The 19,023-nt window shown below is 39.3% G+C and overlaps 1 protein-coding gene across 3 annotated transcripts in view; it reads right to left on the bottom strand.

Moving 5' to 3' along the window:
- Positions 1–19,023, bottom strand: part of LOC145435172 (chitin synthase chs-2-like) — a 56,150-nt gene that overhangs the window by 16,577 nt on the left and 20,550 nt on the right. The window contains exons 1-15 of one of the 3 annotated variants that reach the window (XM_080312474.1): positions 18,247–18,357; positions 14,997–15,189; positions 14,396–14,549; positions 13,706–13,939; positions 11,934–12,167; positions 10,706–10,826; positions 9,973–10,134; positions 9,001–9,118; positions 7,811–8,034; positions 4,987–5,155; positions 3,333–3,479; positions 2,834–2,965; positions 1,936–2,002; positions 1,771–1,871; positions 1,580–1,714 (exon numbers count right to left, since the gene is read on the bottom strand). In XM_080312474.1, the coding sequence (XP_080168600.1) occupies positions 1,580–1,714; positions 1,771–1,871; positions 1,936–2,002; positions 2,834–2,965; positions 3,333–3,479; positions 4,987–5,155; positions 7,811–8,034; positions 9,001–9,118; positions 9,973–10,134; positions 10,706–10,826; positions 11,934–12,167; positions 13,706–13,939; positions 14,396–14,549; positions 14,997–15,073 (2,075 nt within the window). In that variant the 5' untranslated portion in view covers positions 15,074–15,189; positions 18,247–18,357. Of the gene's footprint in view, positions 1–1,579; positions 1,715–1,770; positions 1,872–1,935; positions 2,003–2,833; positions 2,966–3,332; positions 3,480–4,986; positions 5,156–7,810; positions 8,035–9,000; positions 9,119–9,972; positions 10,135–10,705; positions 10,827–11,933; positions 12,168–13,705; positions 13,940–14,395; positions 14,550–14,996; positions 15,190–17,780; positions 18,191–18,246; positions 18,358–19,023 lie in introns of those variants that run through there. The other 2 variants (XM_080312473.1, XM_080312472.1) reach the window with 2 other exon arrangements.

Raw genomic sequence — 19,023 nt, 5'->3', positions numbered from 1 at the left:
CGCAACATGACCAACCTCTCAAGTGATACTCTATTGTTGATGTGTGGAAATGTTCCAGCGTATATATTCAAATCATTTTGGATGGGATTATCCATTTAAACACCCCTGATGCACCAATGATATCCCCAGTTTCTTTATATCATATGCCGTCAGCGATCTAGGAACGTATATTATAGCCCTATACACACGGGATTATTTGGAAATCACAACAGAATCTCACGACATGTAAATCTAGTGTGGTAACGCACTGCTAGCAGTAACCTCATCTACAGAATTATACAAAACAAAGGTACTGAGCAGTGAACTGGTAACCGTACACGCATTGTTGCGCCTCCGTAAAATGGATAAGTGGGGTAAGCCGACAGAAAAATAGGAAGGGTTTGAAATTTTTTCAAATGTACACAGGTAGCATCAATTTACATGTCTTAATGTCGAATATATTTCATGGGTCAGATTAACTTCTTGGTGTTGACGAACTTATGTGTATGGTAGATATAAGCCACCATAACCTACACTGTCGCACGCTACTATAACTCGAGCAGTAAGAAATATGTCATTTCATCAGTAACGAGTCCGGCTATGTTATCAATTAGCGATTCCACGATCTCCCGTGAGTACATATTCATATACATATGAACTTTTATTTTACCGAATCAGGTGATTTCAGTCACACCATTTCGCATACGAATGACCAACAACCTATATGAGGGAGATCGCGTGCCGCTGTCCAATTGATTATACTAATTGAAGGCAATGATAATACGAATTGCTGAATAGCAAATTCACGACGAAATATTAGAGATATATACGATCAGCATTTCATACAGAACTTTAATAAACGAAGTTAATAATGTTAAGGAAAGGAAAGGACGTAGTTTATTTTTGTCCTTGATGTTTTTGCGGCATATACACCGACTCATGATATACATACACACGATCAGCGCATATGCATACCATGAGTGCATGATGTACATATGCCGCTGGACAAGGAAGTGCAGATATAGCCTTTACGACTTTCTAAGTCATGCACCACCCCTCCATGCTATCCCAGTAATGCATGAGCGCCAAGCAGGGAAGCCATGGATACCAGTGTTACTAATCAGGTCTTTGGTCTGACCCGGCCGGGAATCGAACCCACGACCTACAGATCAAGAAGCCGGACGCTTAACCATTACGCTATCTTGATCAGTCATCTTCGACAGTATTTTCCGCTATGGTAGCCTTGAAACTTCAATTGGTAGCATCACAGCATACGAAACTACGCACTTTACTGAAAATGACATATCTTAGAATTCGTGATCAACCCGCAACATTGTCACAAAGTGCAATGAAATCTAGGTATGAAAACACACTAAATCTCCTTTAACGTGATGTAGAGCTGGCATTACATTGTTTGTGGTCGCGAAAATGGTATAGATTTGAACTCTCCACGTCTCTCATACTGTTGTGAAGTCATAATGAGTGATACTCGAACACGAATTTTATCGTATTTCAATGGACAGTTAGGCCTACGTCACGTTATCCAATCTTGAAATTCACTTCACACGAGAACGAGCCCAAAAGAAAGGTTATAAATCACCTGATCTTCGACTTATCCTTCAAATGGACGTGGAACATGTTCCCCCAAGGAAGCACGAATTCCAAACGGCCTCCGTACGGCGCGGGGTAAACCACAGGGTCTATCATTCCGTCGCCTTTGCCCAGCTCCACTTTGCTGTAAAGCGGTCCCGAATTTCATAAATATTACCCAATGGAAACTGAAATGCCTACTTTGCGGCCACTCTTATCAGCCGGATCAGATCATTCACCCATTTATTAGGGGTCGGGCCATCGGGTGTCATTGTCATTGCGTCATCGAACATAATGTGCACCTGAACAAAGATTTCAAAGAGGCTTTAGCCCATGCAAATCCACCAAAAGCACGCAATTGCCTACCTGGAAATTGTAGAAGTCATCGTCTTTTCGAGAGTTGGCCCTGCGAGATTGCTGGTCTTTGTCCAATCTAGAGAATTTCAAGACTCCATCAAAATCACAAATCATATATATCAAGCTACTCAGAGGTACAGAATTTCAATATACATTCTGTATAGTAGCCTATATTCATTCGGGCTGTTAGAACAAACTTTATTTTCAAATTTTACTTGCTACCCTATGAGCTTGCTAGGTTGTCTGACAAAACGATGCACAATTCAATTTCTACCCGTGGGAGCAAAGTTATTGACGTTCAAAAATTTAGGATTTCAAATCATAGTATTTACGGTGGGTAGATCTATAAGAAATAAGTAAAGAATTTGCCACTCTTTTTTTCAAATCTTCAAAACTTCGCTTCCACTGGTTGGAATTGAGTCAAGACCGATGAGCAGCGTTTTTTTTAGGTAACCTAACAATTTTATCAGGTAACCAGTAAAATTTGAAGGTATAGTTATTTTCGAACAGTCCTAATATACATATAGAAATAAACCCGAATATTTTCGACTGACACTCGTCAGGGGTAATTGTCAGAAACTAGTAGAGAATTGGAAAGAACATAATGTAGCAACAATCGTTTCACCAAATATGACGCCACCGGCATGAAATTTCGAACATGAGATTGTTCAAACTTTAAACTCAATGTACTATTTTTAGATCATACACAAACTCCTACATTTGCCATATCGCTCTCTTGTAAGTAACTGTATGAGTCGATATTAGATTCTTTCTTTACTGTGTTTTACAAAGGAATTTGGTCAGATTTCATGTTTCCCATCCGTTTCGTTGACAGTTGTGTGCAAATAAGCGCGATCAAAGCCACCCCACTCGAACAAATATAGAAGTTAAAATTTCATTATTTTACCTCATAATGCTCGTGAGCAGCTGCGTCATCTCCTGCTCCGTTTCGTGCCACATTGTAGCGCACAGGAACACTTGCGGCACAAATTTACGGTTCATATTCACCGTGAGGCGCCTCGACTTTCGCTTTGAGGATCTGTTGTACGAAAAAGCGATAGTCACAAGTTGGTGGGTCAGTTTACACGCCAGTTGGAACCACATATCTGTAAAGTGCTTGGCTGGTGGCATTGTCACTGAGTGCAACGAAATAGGTATGGGCATCAAAAATACTTTCAGTATCTTTGATGTGACGTATAACTTGCAATATTTTATTTGTGGCCGCATGAAAGGTACATATTTGTACTTTTCATAACATGCATACAGTTACAAAGTCATAATGAGCACTACTCCTTGCCACTAGCACTTAATTTTTCAACAAAATCATAGTTTCTATACTATTTTCAATGCACAAACATATCGAAGACATGTTAATATCTCAGTCATCGAAAATTGAAATCTCTCACTGTCTCATCGACTTCTTATATCTGTCGGCTTCCTGTTCGATCTGCCGTCTGGATTCGAATTTCTTCTGATACTGACGACGGTTCAACATGAGATCCTGCGTGATCAAAATCCCGCCGTAGATTGGTTTTACGAAAAGCACTTCCGTCCTGGTAAAAACACATATTTTCCTGAATCAGGATTGTTTTATGTGGTGCTACGAAATGGGTCCGAAAGTGAAAAATAAACAAGAGGTGGTCGGTAGGGCTGCAGCCAAGTCATAAGGTTCCTAGGCACAAGTCAATTTGACCATATCACTGGACAACAAAAAATACTTATTTTGGAGTGCCAAAGATATTCTAATGGTTTCTGGGTAGGTTTGGGCTGCCGAGTCCAAAAATGACATCCGTTTCTCTGAATTGGCTCTACTTTTTTAGATATCGATATCTATTATTTATTTTATTTAATCGTCGTAAGTAGAATACTTGGAATTACGCAGATTTAGAATATTCTCTGTGCCGATCTGTGCCTCACTCTGAGGAAGTACCCGACTCAAAGACAAAAGATGCCCTCGAACTGGAGCTTGAATAACATATTACCGTGCAAGAGAGAAAGAGTTACTTTAGTATTTTAGCCAACAAGATGAACCTTTTTACTGCAAAAACATCGAAGGGCTTTTACTCGAAATGGAGTTATATGATTGATTTGCGTGCTTTGACAGCTTACTAACCGAACTTTGAGCGTTTCTGAACGTAGTGTTTGGGCTTTGATTTACAAAAATATGTTGTTTACCGCTAATATCGCATAATTTTTATAATTTTTGCTTGATTTTGACACGAAACAGGACTCGCGTATAGAAGGCTCTCTAACAACGATTGCGTCTTCAACGATATCGCGTCAACAATAGAACAATACTGTATGCACATACTTGAAGAGACAGATGAGAAATCATTGAAGTTGTAGTATATAGAGTGAAATTTACCTAAATTTGCCTAAATTTGCGTATTTTTAGCACTTTTCCAAACAAAAATGTGGAATATCTCAAAGAATAGGGTCTATTCGGAAAAACGAATGTTATTTTCGGATTCAGCGACATAACAATGTCCTAAAACCGTAGTACACAAAGATCCGTTGTATACAAAGAGCATTTTACCTATGTCACAATTTGCGTATTTTTAGCACTTTTGGAACCAAAAATATGGAATGCTTATAAAAATCGAGCCAATCCAGAAAAACTAACGTCATTTTTGGATTCAGCAAACTAAAAATACCCTGAAACAGTTGAAACTTTCTTGGCACCAAAACGTGCGTTGACCAGTGTAATAGACAAGTCGAGTCGTTTTCAATTCACCATCGAGTCAAGTCCGAGCCAGCGTAAAAGTGTCATCACAGTCAGTAATCAAGTACTTGAGCCAAATTTTTTGTTATTCATTTTTATATAATAAATAGAAACTCTCTTCTCTTGTAGCAATGCAGCTACTGGTTGGAATTGAGCCAGATTTGGTGTGTAGGCTAAAATTAGGTAACCTAACAATTTTATAAGTAGCCAGTAGAATTTGAGAAAAAAGGTCATTTTTGAACAGCCCTACTGCAGTCGACAGCATTAGAGACATAAACTTTATTTCCATTTTATGCACATTACCGAGTACCCAGCAATGCCTATTAACATATTTTTACCTTGCCAGTCGCACGTCTCGAGATCTCCACAGATAGAAAGTCAGCAATATGATGGTGAACCATCCGACAAGGAGACCGCCCAAAATTGTGGCTAAAATGATCCAATCTTGTCCGCCGTAATAGGAAGACCATCCGATGTATTTGTAAAATGATGGGGGTACCGTAAACCCTGAGAAATAAAGGTTATCGAGGTTACAGTCAAGTCAGTGAACATCATGCTTTGTGAGTTATCGAATCATGAGTGCCGTTACAATTTGCGATTGCAAGTTCATGCCAAAAGTCAACAGCCGTCGCCTCTACAGGCAATAGAAGATAGAGGTCGACCGATTATCGAGGCCGATATTTAGAGCTTTCCCGATTATCGATATCGGCCGATATTTTATGTTTAAAAAATATTCAAAAATTTCGGAAATTCAATGCTCTGTGTTCTCAATCTCAAGAAATCGACGACGCAAAGGGCGATATATGACAGATTTACCCTTGCAGGACGAGTTTAACTGGGCGAGCATGCAGAGAAACTATGATTCCTGCATTACATTCTACCTTTCCTGGACTGATCTGCAATTCTGTATCGTATTTTGCTTTTCGGGTTATCCCAAATTTCATCGAATGTGCACAATTAAGCAATTATTCTTTTCAATTTCAGTTTTCTCGTTTGCTGTTCAGCTTTCTGTGGCATGTACAAGTGCCATCTTGCCTAATATATAATATTTTTGGTGAAATTGTTCTCTGCTCCTTCCATATTAATATCGGCCTATGATATCGGTATCGGCCTTGTGAGTGAGCCGATATATCGGTAATCGGTATCGGCCTGTAAAAATCAATATCGGTCGACCTCTAATAGAAGATAGTTTGCATAAGCTGCAAATGTAGTTGGTTTATGGTAAATTAATTACTGGTCTTGTGAGTAGTTCTAGTTCTAGTCGAGGAGATCGTACAACTGTCAGTAACGCAGGGTTACCATATTTAGGAATCGGTTAAGGAAGACACTTTTTCAAAATTTTCAAACTTAGAATACCGGAGGGAAATCGTGAAAAAACGGTCAATTTTTTACCGGTGCTAGGTAAAAAAAGGGCAACTTTCAGGCTCAGCTCCCGAAATACCCGCCGGAGCGTTACTTCGGTGCTGATTTACAGCATCTCAGTCGAATTTCGCCGTAACTGTGACAAGAATTCTCGAAAAAGAGGACAAAATCTCAAAAAGAAGGATATTTAGGCGTCCTCGGAGGACATTTTCAAAAACCCTAAAACGGAGGACGTATGCTAACCCTTCAGTTACGCATGTACTAAATCCTAGTGAATTGATGCTATATTAGTGAAGTAAAAAAAAAAAAAACGCCCCCCCTCCCTTATTTTTCAGCTGGCTACGCGCCTGCAGCCACGGGGGTGTTTTAGGGGTCTTCGATGATGAATCAAGTTCTGTGAATATCAACTAAGTGTCCATTCTAAAAACCACGAGAATGGCAAAAGCCCGTACAGCAAGTGTGGCACGTTTTGCACTATACAATTTCCTATGGCCTTTTCAGGAAAAGCAGGAATTAGATTACTGTAGTACTATATCAACACAGTTTATTCCAAATTATACTAGAATTAGAATTGCAGTCACCGCTTTTTTCATATTAGACAAGAATTAGAATTATAGCTGCACAGTTCTTTTCAAAATTCGATTATAATTAGAATTAGTGAATTCGCAAAAACTTGGACATTGAATAAGATCAGTGCATTTCAAGTCAGACTACATTCTTATAAGCACGGGAAAGACGAATATCTGTACACTAGGGGTGTTCCAAAATTGACTTTTTTTCTCAAATTGTAGTGGCTACGTGATAAGATTGTTAGGTTCCCTAATTTAAAGCCTACACATCAAATTTGGTTCAATTCCAACCAGTAGCCGCATTGCTACAGGAGGGCAAAGTTTCTGTTTACCATATAAAAATTGTTATGAAAAATTTCAAAATTTTCTGTTCCCCCCATGAACGTGTTAGGTTGTCTATAGAAACGATGCTCACCAAATTTGACTCAATTCCAACCAGCGGAAGCGGAGTTATTGATGTTGAAAAACTTGGATTTGAATAAAATAGTATTTACGGTGGCCAATTCTTTAATTATTTATTATAGTTGTGCCCACCGTAAATACTATTTTATTCAAATCCAAATGATTCGACGGCAATAACTCCGCTTCCACTGGTTGGAATTGAGTCAAATTTGGTCAACATCGTTCCTATAGACAGCCTAACACATTCATGGGGGGAACAGAAAATTTTGAAATTTTTTCTAATAATTTTTACATAATAAATAGAAACTTTCTTCTACTGTAGCGAAGCGGCTGCTGGTTGGAATTGAACCAAATTTGGTGAACATCGTTTCTATAGACAACTTTTATGGGGTGAACAGATAATTTGGAAATTTTGTTTAATCATTTTTTTATGATAAACAGAAACTTTCTTCTCCTGCAGCAATGCGGCTGGTGGTTGGAATTAAACCAGATTTGGTGTGTAGGCTTAAATTACGTAACGTAGCAATTTTATCAAGTAGCCAGTAAAATTTGAGAAAAAAAAGTTATTTTTGAACACCCCTACTGTACAGCGAGCTTGGCTCATTTTGCACCATACAGTTTTCCTGTAGCATTTTCAGGAGATGCAGAAATTAGATTAGAATGAATAAGAGATCGTGGGATAATTTCACAAATTAGATTAGACTTAGACATTTCACTTAAATTAGGCTTATTAGACCACAAGAATTATCTAGCTGCCCAAGTATAACATAGCCTGTTGCGACTTGGGATTTTACAACTGCTCTTCGAGAGACTGAAACTCATATCTCACTTGCTGCTCTGTTGGTGAAGAAATACGTCAGAATATCATTCGGATTCGGATTGAACACGCTGTTGACGGCGACCAGGCAAATCATCACCGGAGACACTAAGATGAGAGGGAATGCGTACGCCTGCAGCTGAATTTTGGTCTGGCAAGCCACGCGGCCAAAAAAGAACACCGCCAGTCCGGAGAAGCAGTGGGTCACGCCTGTGTTCCAAAAATGCTGAATGAACCTGTTAATGATAAGTTGCTTTTAATTGCCATCACGATAGTAGCAGATTTGTGACCGAGTCACAAGGTTTCGAGTCACGAGTAAACCGGGGTTGTAGTGGCTCAAGTCATGACTCGACTCGAGTCCGACTCAAATCACGATTTTCTAATGACTCGAGTTTTCTAAAAAACACGGAAATGACTCAACTCGACTCGAGTCAATTTGTGTATTGACTCGACTTGGACTCGAGTCATTGCGCATGACTCGAACCAAGTCACATGACGTGAGACTCAGGCGGCCAAGACCGACATTTCATTGTAATTTCGGAGAATAGTAAAGTAACCGCGCTATTGGGATTTCGTCTGTCGGCACTGGTACTTGAAAATGCGACTAGAAACTCTTAAAAGTGAGTGAAAATAGTATATCATAATTGCAAACAATTTTATATCACCATACTTGAGCTAATAAAGTGGGTTTAATAAGACTTTAACTGGAAACTGAGCATTCAACACAATGACTTGGACTCGAGTCATAATACGGTACCATGACTGGGACTAAAACCTTTGGTTGCTGACTTGGTCTCAGACTTGACTCGGTGGTGAATTGAAAATGACTCGACTTGACTCGAGTCAAAACTATAAAAATGAGATTGACCTGTGACTCGGAGCCTTGTGACTTGGTTGCAACCCTGGAGTCAACTATACTTTTGACTCGAATCCAGTCGAGTCATTTTCAATTCACCACCGAGTCAAGTCTCGAGTTCAATTCAGGTTCAACTCAATGCTTTGAAACTCTTGAGCGATACAGAAAGCCACGGATTCATAATAACTCATTTTTCTAAATCTAAACACGATCGTTAGTTCTAGTTGCAGTTGCTAGTTTTGAAAATTGAAAAGTTCTAGTTGCCAGTGTTGTAATGTGAGTAGTTCCAGTTCAAATTTCAGTCTGCATTAGAACACAGCAATACCGGGACATGAATTTTTCTTACTGATTGCATGCTGCTCTAGCTCCAGTGTAGTCTCGGAACAGAATTAGAGTATTTCGTTCTTGATACAAAACATTGCTGTAACCATCGACGACAAAGAAAACCAGGAAACAGGTCCCAACTAGAAAAGAGAAAAAAATCCATTATAATCATAAAAACACAACCAAAGAGAGTCATTTCATGTCTCGTGATCCAGAAAAACGGAAAAACGTAACTCAACGTCTCGGATTTTCATGAAATTTGGCATCCTCGTGAGTCTTCGTTTTCTGATTTCAGAAAACCTGATTTTACGAAAATCGGTCAACTAGAACCGAAGATACGGCCGTTCAAAAATCGCTGTTTTTGTGATCACTCAAGTGGAAAACATGTCAAAAATTAATACATGTTATTTAAATTTGCGATATTTTGGTCAAATTACGGTTGTTGAGGGTGAAACTTTCACACTTGGTCATTTACATCATACTAAATACTTTTCCCTCTTGTTTGACCCCTGGGGTTGGTTTGGTTTTCTACAATAAAAATGAAATCAATTTTCATTAAAATCCGTGATGGTGGATTACATGGCCTGGATCAACAGACATGGTCGTTTGGTGTGAATCGTGATTTCGGTGTTCCGATGTTTTTATAAGCCAATGTTCACTCGGAGTCATTACTATAATAGTGGGGTAGTCAGGGGACAGCTTAGGGGTTTTAAAAACCCCATCTCCAACTCGAAAGTTGATTAAGAATTGAATCTGGTTGGTTGTGTTTTAGTTGGCTAGTTGCGGATTAGTTACCCCTAGTTCCAGTTCCGATTACGAGTTTTGAATGGTGAGTTTTCTGGTTCTGGTTTATTGAGCATTTTCGAAATACAGCAGTTTATACTTGTAAGTCTGAACGTAGGGGTTGTTCAAAGCTGGCAATCTGAAATCCCATTTCATGGCTATGCAGACACCTCGACAAGCCCCTTTGGAAATAACGCGATGCGTATCTCACCTATGACCGCAGATCTGACAATCGCGTAAATAGCTCCGGTTTTAAATCTCGTCCTGTCCAACTGCTTCTGTAGAGTGAGCAGGTTCAGGCTAAACCTTTCGGTCACCCGGATGTCTTTCGTGACAAAGTTCTCCCAATATCGAAGCGAGATAAGAAGCAGCGCTGTGGAAAGAACGATTTAGTGACTAATTCTAGTTCTAGTTGCGGATTTTGAAAAGTAAGTAGTTCTAGATCGAGTCGCGAGATTTGAAAATTGAGTAGTTTTAGTTCTAAATCTAGTTGTGAGATTTGAAAATTGAGCTGTTCAAGTTCTAGTTGCGAGTTTTAAAAAGTGAGTAATTCTAGTTCTAGATGTACCGTAGTTGCAAGAATTGAAAAGTGAGCAGTTCTAGTTCTAGTTGCCAGTTTTGAAAAGTGAGTAATTCTAGTTCTAATTCCTGAATTTGAAAAGTGAGTAATTCTAGTTCTAGTTGTGGATTTTTAAAAGTGAGTAGTTCTAGTTGCCAGTTTTGAAAAGTCAGTAGTTCTAGTTCTAGTTGCGAGTTTTTAAAAGTGAGAGGTTCTTTGCACGTTTTTAAAGGTGAGTTCTAGATATAGTTCTGGTTGCGAAATTTGAAAAGTGAGTAGTACGAGTTCTAATTGCTCATTTTCAAAATCCAGTAATCCGTACAAATCTGGTGTTATCCATCATTGATAATGGCAAACATCAACGACGCTAAAATTGAACACTTACAAATTGATGCGTAAACGCAAAGTTCCACCACCGTTTGACCGTTACGTGACACCGCAGACCCACTGTTGAGTGTCCACCATATTTGCCAACATAGAAAGCATATTCCAACAGGCTGAAGAATCTGAGACAAGGAGTTGAACTTGATATCCACTTTTTTCCACTTATTTAATTAAACCATCAATCGAACAAGTAGGATATATAGATTGGTTCTATTTCCCTAAATATAAAGATGTTTTTATAACTTTCTGGAGTGAAAATTACAATTCAAAACATCTTTCAAAGAACAGACCCCTAACTAAAAACGAGTGCTACATTCGCGGTCTCAGATTTATACCGATTTGAAATTGTCAACATCGTGAAGCAATACAAGGAAGAGCATTTCCTGATTATTTTGACAATTTAATCCAATATCATAGTTCGCTTCATAATTATAAGTTATAACACTATATAGATTTTCACAAAGGCAGTCTCAATTCGTTAACATTAAAATCAGCATCTGTAGTGTCACCAGTGTCACGCAATTCCCTATCTCGAATAAAGGTGTAAAATCTAGGAACAACGTGCCTGCTATTTACCGTACTATTCTATATCACAAGTTCAAGACTATAGCTACTTGTAACCACTTCTAATTTACTTAGAAGGTGGCTTATCATCACGGAAATGTTATGAATTGTATTTTGAGGAAGTGCATTTATTTGTTTTGGTTCACATGCTACATCGATATCAACACTGTGTACATTAAATAAATTGTAAAATCTATGACAGGGTCTATTCCGGAAGTATTTTTCATTCATTTTAATGCTGATGACATATATTTAATTTTTTTTTGTATTCGTTTTTTTCTTCTTCTCGTTTTATCTTCCTACTTAACTTAGGGAAGAAATTAATTTCCAAATCCAAATGTCTACGCGTGACTCAGGCCTTCTAATGTCAGTCTGTCATCACCTTTTACGTCCATCCATACCTATTTCACTGCACTTTGTGACAACGCAATTGCTAGGTTCGATCGATAGGTCTGGTAATCTTGAGGGCGGACTATTATTTAGTAGAAATTGCTTGTAATTCGACTTGAATGTGGGTATGCTGGTGGATTGTCGACTGATGCGATGTGACCAGCAATCGAAGTTTTCAGTCTTCCATAATGGAAACAGTATAGAAGCTATAATTTCCTAACACTCTAATCAGTACGCCCAGTCCTAGTTCTAATTTCACGATGATATATGCGTACCATGGCTGTGATACTGAAAGCAAAATCCTGCGTCCGCCTCGCTCTGGCCTTCGAGTCCTGCTGTAGTCCGTACTTCGCGCGTTTTGAAATCAACTTCGCATAAAAGTGGATCCACGATGGCACGATCCCGACCAGCGACAGCAGAGCGATCGCGATTGTGGCGTCGATGTACGGAAGAACTCCCAGCACCAGGAACGTTAATCCGAATGCGTGAAGAATTTCAGGGATCATGCCCTATAAACACACAAGATTTGGGCTATATCGCAAATAGTGGGAGATTCTCGGTTACAAGATCTGTTGAATCTTCCTGAAGGGTCAGTCATTTTATTATGTAATTTTTATCAGATCAAAACACCCCAAGGTTGTGTTATTAGGGAACGATAGAAGGGCGTCGAAATAATCGACTTGGAGCCTAGTCTCTTATAATCGTGGACATATGAGCAGGCAACACTTGAACATGTCGGTCGACTTTGAAGTTCGGTTAAGGGCTGGATTAAGGTTAGAGTTGGTTAGTAACGAAGTACCGTAGGCCTATTCATACTTTTTTGGATTAGTTATATAGGTTTGCCTAGTTGCACTATATAATCAAGTCATAACCATTTACTTGCTACACCAAAAAAGCGGGCAATTATTTTTTCCCGCTGGCTAAATGAGTATCAGAAAATACGTTGGCGGGCCGAGTCGAAATGCTTAGCTATATTATCTAGCGAACTGATATTATTTCTAAATTGAAAGCAGTGAATTTTGTTAATAAATGCTGCTTAGTGGACGCGTTGATATTAGATAATGAGAAAATGAAGATTTAACAAAAAACAATAATCTATTTATTTTCCGTCATAATTCGAAACAATGTTAAAAATGATACATTTTGAATTCTCTTCAATCCACGTTTTCATATTCAGACATTAAAATGTATTTGAGATACTAGGCTACAGAGCTTATTGTCTTAATCGCTGCCTATAGATTATCTGTTTCGGCCAGCACGGGGCGGTAGGCTACTTTTGGTCAAGGTTTCCTCGCCGCCGAGATTTGTGGCAGCAAACTTCACAGAGTCGCATGTTAGCCGAAACGTCATTGTCAACGTCTTGGCGTGATCAGACTAGTTGAGCATCACGGTCGTATCGATAATTCCTATCTGATACAAAATACTGTGCATGCATATTTTCTGTACGACCATCATTGCAGAAATTTACGTCTTCACATTTACTTCTGAGGGTTCGTTTAACCGTTGGCGTAAGAGTTGCGGTTGGTTTTGAGGTCATATAGTCTCATGATCAAGTGTCGTGTAATCAGTCATATGACTCGAGTCATATGACTCGAGACTGGGTGTACCAAGACAGACATTTCATTGTAATTCCGAAGAATAGTAAAGTTATCGCACTATTATTGTTTCGTCTATCAGTACTGGTAGGCCTACTTGTAAATGCTACCAGAAACTGTTAAAATTGAAGAAAATTAGTATATTATGAATGAGAGACATTCGACATCACCGAGCAGAGTTGTAAAATGTGGGTTTCACATTACCTTAACTCGGAACTGCATGAACAGTCAACACAATTACTTGGACTCGGACGCGAGTCATAATACCATGACTCAAATTCGACACCCTACTCCGTGGCTTGGACTCAGACTTGACGGTGAATAGGAAATGACTCGACTTGACTCGAGTCAGAACTATAAAAGTGAGATTGACTTGTGACTCGGAACCTTGGTTACAAACACTGGTTTACACTACACAAACAATAAGCGTAGATATCAAGTAGCAAACTCACCACAAAGCAAGCACCCCAGACCATTTCGCTTTCGTGCTTCATGATGATGCGGTACAGGGAGTAACAGAAGCCCAGGGCTTCGGGGAAGCAAAGACACAGCATCAAAACGAGCATGATCGTGTAACGTTCGTATCTCCCGTTGAAGGCGGCGTTCTGATATCCGTACCCGCAAAAGGTATCTTCGTAAGGATAGGTTTCGAGGCTGAAAGCGTTGGTGAGAACTAAAAGCGAACCCTGCAAACGACATATTACCATGAAACTAGGAATTACAGAGACAGACATTGCGGTAGCTTCACTTATCGGCCTACCGATCGGGTTTGAGCCTTACTCGACGTGTGGCGTTTTTACCCAGGGACACAAAATCGTACGGTCTCAAGTGAAATTTGAATCCACAATTTTCTATGCTAATATAACTTCATTTCTACACGTCGGAATCGAGAAAAATGTGTTACGGATCGTGTTTGTAGACAACCTAACAAATTCATTGGGTCCCCAGTAAAATTTTAAAAGTATAGTTGTTGTTTTTAATCCCAAATTTTGTACTTGCACTGTAATAGCTTCTCCAGGGTCAGAATTGAGCTGATTATGATGTGAGGCGTTTTTGAAACAACTTGAAAATTTTATGGGATACCCAGTAAAATTTGAAAAATAATCGATACTTATTTCTAAACAACCATACTGAACACGAACCATAGAAGCGATTCCCCCGAAAAAGACGATGCCTCCAAAGACGAGCACCGTGATGTATTTGGCCACGTGGACAAAGAAATTGTAAATCGCTCCCGTGTCGTTTCCTTCGTCTTCTGGCGGTTCCACTTTGAACTTGTCCCATGGCTCTTGCTCCCTGAATCATATAGATGACGTCATGGCCAGTGTTGTACAAACTATACTGGGTTTCCAGAATTCGCATTGCGCAACTATAACTCGTCACTTTTCAAAATTTGCATCTATAAGTTTAGAACTAAAGACTTTCGAAAATCCGCAACTAAGTAACGGAAACGCGAGCAACCAAAAACGGATAATACGAATTACTGAATTACTGATGAGCTGAGAAACTGTGGAGATAGAATCGGTATTTCAAAACGGGGTTTCGAGTTTGAAATGGGAGAGATTGCGACCTCTCAAATTCACCCCTGACTACCGCAAATCGACGCCGCTGGCTGAACAAAACCTTCGACACCGCTATGTCTCGTCGTCAAAATAGTCTGCTCCAAATATTTAGTTCCATCCTTGTAATCTGAACCCCTCAGTACATATTCAGTTGTCGATAAATGAGGTATTCGATACTCACTTGGACTGTGGAGGCTCGAAAAGGTTCTGTAGCTCTGCATCGACGTTCCTCGATTTAGAGGCGCCTTTTCGAATCATTCTGTCGGAATCACGAAATTTCGACCTTCCCAGCGTCAAAGTGTCGTTCGTTTCTTGGAATTCGCCGCCTGAGCTCGATTCGCCCGCTTCTTCTGTTACGTTACTGTGGGAAGGTCCTGAAAAATATATTGTTGAACTTGTTTTCTTGCTATAGAAAATAGACTTGAACTATAGATAATTCTAGTTGTATAATCAGATTAGAGAAATCTAATTCTAATCTACTTCGGTGAAATGTTTCGATACTCTCTTTCTATTTATAATCTAATTTCAGGTTTCTTAAAAATGTTACAGGGCAACGGTATAGCGTGAGACGAGACAAGCTTGGTGTACAGACATTTGCGATTATCGTGCTTTTGAGAATCAAACTCAGAATTGATATGAATTGATATTGATGTATGTTGTGCCTCTCATGCGAGTTCAATAATTCTAACTCTAGACGAATTTGGAAAAAATGTGCAGCTATAGTTAAGTTGTTATCTTTTTTTTTCATTGGTTTATTAGCAATTTTATCAGTTCAATACACCACAAAAATGCGATACAATGAAAAGACAGGAAGATGTCGAAGCGACAAGGAGTAATCTATGGAATCTGACACCCACCTTGGCCTAGGCGATGTAAAGAGGAGGCATGCACACTGAATGAAAGTAAAGAAGATAGTATAGAAAAAGAATGCGACAAGAAATAGGGCGGCATGTCATGGGAAGCGAGATCGATATGTCAGTCGTGGTCCGATAATCTTGAGGATGGACTGTATTTATTTAGTAGTAATTGCTTGTATTTCGACTTGAATGTGGACATGCTCGTCGACTGTCGGATGGCCGGCGGGATACTGATCCCGAAAAACTGCATGGTAAATTTATGGTTGAACTCTGGTGAAAACAGTTTCCTTAAACTTTTTCGGACCACTCAAGTAGTTTTTCCCATCTTTCATTACCAGAGGGGGTCAAAGTAGTATTGCTCAGTAGTTAAGTAGAAGTAGAAGTAGAAGTAACTGAAGCTGAAGTAGAAACAGCGATTTACAAGTAAGTAAAAAAGAGAGTATTCTAGGCCTAGCTTTGCTTAAGACCCGAAAATTATGAAGTTGAAGTAGATTATAATCATAACCACTTGAGGAAGTATGGCGAGTAGGCAATATCTACTTGAATTACTTGAAAAAGTAGAAGTATTTCGATACTGACCACCTCTACGTTTAAGTCGTGTACTGTTTCGAGCAACCCGCGCTGTTACGAAACAAGTTGCCGAATATCGGGGCCTATTGTTCTGCAAAGATAACTGTTGCAACAGCGACACAAGTTTATTTGCTTTGAAGGTGCGCTCGCCTCTAATCAAACAAACGTTACGTCAGTTCCGCGTAAAGAGAAACTCGTAACGGTGTTTGCTGAATGTCTTGTTTACAATCTTGAGCGTTACGCGGCGAAGATTAATTATACTTAACAGTTCACTAACTTTGTATCTCATCAGAGTGGGCCTGTAACTACTACATATATATACAGCAGACTTGGACATCTAGATGATTATCGTTGTCTAATTAAACTAATCAGAGCGAAATGCCAACGATTTGAATATAATATAATTTCTGGAATGTTTCCATGATCTCTTTTTAATTATCATCAAATATCTGGTTTACCTAAAATTGCTACAGGAAAACTGTATAGTGCGAAACGAGGCAAGCTTGATGTACAGACATTTGACGATCAGTTGCCTCTGAGAATTTACTAAGATTTGATATAAATTGAACTTTTTTATCATACCTTTCTGGTAGTTTTATTTCTGATCCGGAATTTAATTCAATTTCATAGTTTCTTTTTTGAATTCATTAACTCTAATCTAATTCGAAAACGCTGAGAATTTTCCAATCTCCCAGGTCTACGGATCATGTTTTGGTATTTAATGTTAAAATCGGGATCGCCTAGATTTGCTCAATCAAGCTGATCATCTATAGCCTCTGTCGTCGATATATTGGTAAACATTAGCAATGCCTTGGAGATTGCCATCATGTATTTTTCAACATTATGATGCAATCCAAATACTAGATGAGTTCAAGTTGATACAAAACATTAGAATAAACATATAAAGTCACGTTCCTTCACTAGAACAGGGCTACGTAGCCAGTTTTAGAAAAGGTCCGGAGTCCGGTTACGGAAGCTAAATTTTGCTTCGGTGCGTTTTAACGTAATTTGCATACAAAATAAGACACGGTACGGATATATGCGAAATCTGGTAAAGCGGTATAATTGGCAAATGCATCAAGCGAAATGTATTCACTGTTTTGTTAGTCACAGCTATTGGGAGACTTGGCATTATTTATCCCTTGCTAGTGCTTTAAATCTTGGTTCTAAAGTGGTGTGGGTGTGTCGCAAGCATCGGTAAAGGTTTCACTGGTTATGCAGACGTTTCTGTTCGAGAATCAGCGATAATTGATTTGGTTTGTGTACAAGCTTAAGTAATACTGTGACATATAATGCGCGGATTCGGCACTTAAAAGGTCTCCAAGGTGCGTAACCCTGCACTAGACATTTAGAATCCAGTCCGGATCCAATTTGGCAGAAAACATACATCCGGATCCAACCCTGTTTCAGAATAACTTGTCGGATTCCTGCCATTATGGAGTCCAAAACTATGATACTATACATATCTTGTAACTATTACAAAATGAAAATATGATGAAACCATTAGTTGTACGTCAAGGTATTTCACGATCGCTAACCGATTCGGTTCCGTGATCTACACCCAGTCAAACAGCACTTTAGCATTCCGTTTAGCTGTACAAATGACGCGTCATCGATGGATGCTCTCGATCTTCTGTTCCAATCAGCACAGAACGCCAATGGTTTGAAAATAAAGTTATACTGTATTTTCAGAAGTGAAAATCTGAGATTTGTTGAAGCACTATACCGAATAAATACTATAATCAGCGCTCAAGATTACCGAACCATTATATGACATGTCGAATTCGCCTGACCGCATACCGGTCAACGCCAAGGCTCGTTTCTGATTAAAACATTATGGCATATCGACATATCGGTTAGCCTCCTTCATATCATTTCATTACGTCGCAGTCTTGTGGTGTTTTGAAATGATGGAAATTGCGATAAAACTGAGCCAAACTGTCATTCAGACTACAACATCAGCCCAAAATCCAAATAATGAAACGCCAAATTTCGCTTCCTCACCAGAAATGCAACTTTCACCTTGGCCGTCACACCCGCGCAAAGTAAGCCTGCAGTACGCTTTGAATGAACTGCTGGCAATGATAATAGTCGTTAGCCACACAACCAAACGACTGATTTATGTTTTCCCACCGCGTCACTAAAACTAATTCTCGTCGACATGCGAAGCTTTCAAACGATTGTAGCGCAATTGCAGAGGGATGTAGAGATCAGAGGTCTCAAACACGCGGCCCGCGACGGCATTTTGGAATTTCAAGTATTTAACAATATATTCAATAATACCTTTTACCCTCACACAACGAATATAAAGCCACTTTTACCGGACTTTTTAAAGATAACTCGGTAGTTTTACGATCATGCCTTGTACACCGCCCTTCGTGACAATGCTGTGGATTGATCTCGACTTGGTCATATGTCATTTACGGTCCGTGGCATATGCGCAATGCGCATGCGACACTTGATCTTGTGGGTTAAATTTGGAGTTGCGGCTGGGTATGATTTATATTGAGGGTTAGGTTCGGGTCGGGATGGGGTTAAGATATATAGAAGTATTGATTTCGGAGTTCAGGTGGGATTACGGTAGGTGTTGGGGTGGCGAAAAGACATGGCAAAATGACGCATGCTAAAGCAGGGGTGGGCAATTATTTTTCTCCGCGGGCCAAATGAGAAGTAGAAAATACGTTGGCGGGCCGAGCGATTTTTTTAGCTAAATTCTGCAGCGTATTTTAATTTTATTTCTAAATTACATTGTTAATAAATGCCGCTCGGTGAAGGTGTTGA

The sequence above is a fragment of the Botryllus schlosseri genome, chromosome 3, assembly GCF_051294905.1.
Source record: "Botryllus schlosseri isolate E-star chromosome 3, Bs_hap1, whole genome shotgun sequence".
NCBI lineage: Eukaryota > Metazoa > Chordata > Ascidiacea > Stolidobranchia > Styelidae > Botryllus > Botryllus schlosseri.
Note: the sequence above shows the minus strand (reverse complement) of the source record. Positions and strands in the feature narration are given on the sequence as shown.